The 4,241-nt window shown below is 28.4% G+C and overlaps 1 protein-coding gene across 2 annotated transcripts; it reads left to right on the top strand.

Annotated features, from left to right (window-relative positions):
* Positions 1-3,441, top strand: LOC107634721 (protein RGF1 INDUCIBLE TRANSCRIPTION FACTOR 1-like). 2 transcript variants are annotated; one of them, XM_021119935.2, is made up of 4 exons: positions 1-280; positions 734-808; positions 1,611-1,757; positions 3,154-3,441. In XM_021119935.2, the coding sequence occupies exons 1-4, from the start codon at positions 53-55 to the stop codon at positions 3,382-3,384; spliced, it is 681 nt and encodes a 226-aa protein (XP_020975594.1). In that variant the 5' UTR covers positions 1-52; the 3' UTR covers positions 3,385-3,441. The 2 variants fall into 2 exon arrangements, with proteins under 2 accessions (XP_020975594.1, XP_016193632.1); XM_016338146.3 differs by having other exon boundaries at positions 3,073-3,441.
* Positions 3,442-4,241: the final 800 nt, after the last annotated feature.

The raw sequence follows: 4,241 nt of genomic DNA, 5'->3' as shown, positions 1-4,241 counted from the left end.
ACACACACACTCACACTCCCTTCCTCAATTATAAATAATATTATTATTAATTATGGTGAGGGATGATGAGAAGAGGATGATGATGATGATGGAGCAAGAGCAAGAAGAGGAAGCTGTGCCTGCATGGCTATCGAAGCTTATGGGAGAGAGATTCTTCGGAGAGTGTGGGGCCCACCAGAACCTCCGAAAGAACGACAAGAATGTCCTTTGCCTCCGCTGCTGCCTCTCCCTCTGCCCTCACTGCCTCCCTCTCCACCCACACCACCACCCTCTCCTCCAGGTATTCTCAATTTAGGGTTTTCTCTTTCAATTGCCCTAACTTCCCCCCTTTTTATAGATTTTGGTTTCTTTCCCGTTAATGGAACAAGAAAATCTCTTTTTTTATCCATTTCCCCCCTGCGATGCTTCCTCACCTGTTACTTTCATTTGAAAGCGAAACTTTGACTCAATTCTTACTCCTCTTATTTAATTATTATTATTATTCCTCAATTGAATTCTCTTTCTTGTGATCTCGTAATTTTCTATTACTAATTAAAGTAAGTTGGAATATATATTACTCTACTAGATGACCAATTCTCTTCCCAGAAGTTCTGTAATAATAATCATAATAAAAAGAAAAAAACATTTGAGGTATTCCCTTTGCTCTATAAGCTGCATGAATGAGTAGAATGAGCATTGACCAATTAATTAATAATGTGTTTCACAATAATTGAAGTGCATGCGTGTTCCTCAGGTGAGAAGGTATGTCTACCATGACGTGGTTCGATTGGGTGATCTTGAAAAGCTCATTGATTGCTCCAATATTCAGGTAGTTCTAATAAGGGATATTTGTTAAGTTATTAATAAAAATTAAAGAATACAAATGTACTGAAAAGATACTTATTATCAACTAAATTCTGAAAATATGTTAGAGCAGTTTAAGTTAGTAAAAGATTTAATTTACTTCTTTAATTTACTAGTTATAAAAATATAATATCCAATACTATATTAAAATATTTAGAAATAATAACTGAGTTTTGCCTATTTTTTATGAGAAAAATTGGATGACTCGTAACATATTTGATTTGTAGATATACTTTCTTATAGTTAAGAGCACTAGATAATACTCTCTTCATCTTATAGTGATTGTCTCTTTATTATTATTTTTATTATAAATTAAGTGCTGTTTTCTAATTTTAAATTAGATTTTATCTATTATGTCATTTATTATTAAATAGAAAGCAAACATAGGCTAAATAATTAATGAAAAGAGAAAATAGTATTCTGAATAATTTTATCTTTTTCTTTTGATCGCTTATATTTTTAATAAAATTTAATGATTGTTTGAATATTTCTATGAAGTATTTAAGTGAAAAAGAGATACTTAATATGAAAAAGAGTGAATATTAAATTTATATGCTTTTAATGTATTATATATACTCAAAGGGTATTAAAAATATATAAAAAATATTAAAATTTCAATAATTCTTCTTTAACATTGTTAAATTAACTAAGCTCATTTACTAGCTAACATGACTTATTGTTGAATACATTTAATATGAATTATAGAAGAAATTTGATTTAGGAAGAGGGTGAGATTAACATAAAGAAAAACTACTAATGCAATGCAGCCATACACGATTAATGGGGCGAAAGTGATATTCTTGAATGAGAGGGCACAGTCAAGGTCATCATGCAGAGGTGGCACTGGCAACTCTTGCTGCTCTTGTGACAGGATTCTTCAGGACCCCTTCCACTTCTGTTCTCTCTCATGCAAGGTCCGAACCTTTCTTTTGTCTCATTTCCATGTCTCTCTCTCTCTTTCTTTTTCTCCTTTGGCCTCTTCTCTCTCCCTCAAAACAAATTACTGGTCAATTCAACATCTATCCTGTTTCGTTTTTAATGCTTCTATATCATTGCCACTATTAGTAATAGTATTTAGTCAAAATCATTTCTAAAATTAATTTTGTTTTTCAATTATAATCTATGTCAAAATATTTTATGACATATACCATCTTTTAATCAATTCAAATAACAATCACTCTTTTAAAATTAATTTGGGATGTTTAATTTTTTAAAAGATCAATTATTTATTAAACATTTGAATATTAACCTAGAAAAACTATTTATTTATTTTTTTAATTAAATAGTTAATGCTTTAAAAATTGTTGAGTATATTTAGCAAAAAAAAAAAAAAAACTTATAATGCTAACAAGTACCAACGGAATTTTATTATATTTTTCTCCATTGAAAAGTACCATGTGTTGTGTGCTGTTGCATACATCGATTAACGTTATGCTACCCTATGATAGCTAGGTTTCTTAATTAAGACCACCTGTCTCACTTTGAATGGTTGTTTATGTGGTTATGACTTGTGAGAAGAAAAAAACAAGAAAAATACTGCTACAATTTTTAATATCATTATTATAAATTTCTCAAGTCTCTCAACCATAAAGTGCTTGGGAAAATGATGATCAATTAAAAAAGCACCTTTCTCCCGGCATGAGAAAATTAATGATGGAAAAGGAAATTTCTTCTTCTGGTAAATAGACTCATAAAGCAATTCTTTTTACCCCTATTTCAAGTTTCAAGTCATTTTCAACACCTATTTTTTTCTCATGATCTTTGCATAAAAAATTGATATATAGCAACATGAGATATAGTATAATATCTATATTAACTGAAATTCATGTGTATAATCAATCAATCAATCAACATTTAAATAAATTCATAGAAAACCTAATCAGCCTTAGCTACATGTTCTTGTATAACATAGTTTTGGAAAATTTTTAAATATAACTGGAATATTAGTGTTTCATTAAGTTTAATGGTTGATTTTAATAAATATATTATATATATTTTTTATAATTAATAATTATAATTATTAGAATACCGGTATATATGGTATACTTAAAATTCTACCATAATTTTACAATTTATAATAGTTTGTTTTCATCGTTCTAATTTTTCACAATCTATGTTGAGAAATTTTTTTCTCAAAGTCCAAATGTGACAGCAACTTAAAATAATAACAAAGAAGATAATTTAGAAAGTGATGAATGTATTTAAAAAAAAAAATAAAAAAATATGCAGGTTGATCACATGGTGTATGAGGGTGAAAGGTTGTCGAGCATTTTGCATCGATTCGATGAATCAGATTTCTCGTTTTCGCAGTTCGAGGGTCTGAGAGTGGATAGTAGTTCGGAGCTAGTTGATGAAGATAATACCCAATTTGCCCCCAATGGCTCTTGCTCCAACACAGATGCCACAGCCAGTAATTCCGTAATTTCATGTGAAGCCAATAGGAACAAGAACAAGACCAAGACCAAGTCCAAGTCCAATGGCTTCTTCCATTCTCTCGGTAGCAGGCGAAAAGGTGCTCCTCATAGGGCTCCTTTCTGCTAGCTACTTCTTCATGTCTTTAATTTAATTTCTTATTCAAACTAATTAAACTTAATTAATTCCTACTGCCTTTTAATTATTATTTATATTATATATATTATATTTAGCTAGCTAGCACCACTTATGAATTAGGTTTTTGTTTTAATTGTGAGTATGAAAAACCATATAGTATTATATATATGCATGCTTATCTATTAGTCTTAGCAAAATAAAGTGTCTAGGGCCATGTTTACGGTTTACTTATATTAAAATTGTTGCCAAATTACTTGTATTGGGGTGAAGTGAGAAATGTCATCTTTTTTTTTTTTAATATACTAAATTAGTGTTTAAAAAATTTTTAATTGGGTAGTTCAATAATCTAAGAACAAATTTTAATTAGTAAATCAATCTCTAACTTTTTATATTGTTAGACATTATTCTTGCATCAAATTTTGATAAAAATTTAGACGAATCAATCTCTATCATTTATTTAATAAAATATATCAATTCTTAAAAGTTTTTAAAATTATATTATCAGTTCTTTTATATGAACGAATAATTTAATATAAAGATTAATTTGTCTAACAAAATAAAAATTTAAGAACTTCATTGGTAATTAAAATTTATTAAAAATTAAAATATCTAACTAAAAATTACATTTGGGGTATTTTTTTTCCTTAACAAAAAAAAGCCAAAACAGTCAAAATTTAATAGTTTTAGTTTTTTTGTCTGTCTTTCTAATATTATAGCAGTCTTTATGATTGAATTTGGAACCTTTTCAAAGTTCGTGATTAATATATTCAAAGGCCATAACATCTTACAATATAAGATGAAAACTCTAAAATAAATAAATAAACTGCTTATATTGCATTGGTTTGAGG

This window comes from Arachis ipaensis, chromosome B3 (genome assembly GCF_059453495.1).
Source record: "Arachis ipaensis isolate K30076 ecotype BB chromosome B3, ASM5945349v1, whole genome shotgun sequence".
Classification (NCBI taxonomy): Eukaryota; Viridiplantae; Streptophyta; class Magnoliopsida; order Fabales; family Fabaceae; genus Arachis; species Arachis ipaensis.
The sequence above is the reverse complement of the archived record's forward strand: the minus strand, read 5'-3'. Positions and strand labels throughout refer to the sequence as shown.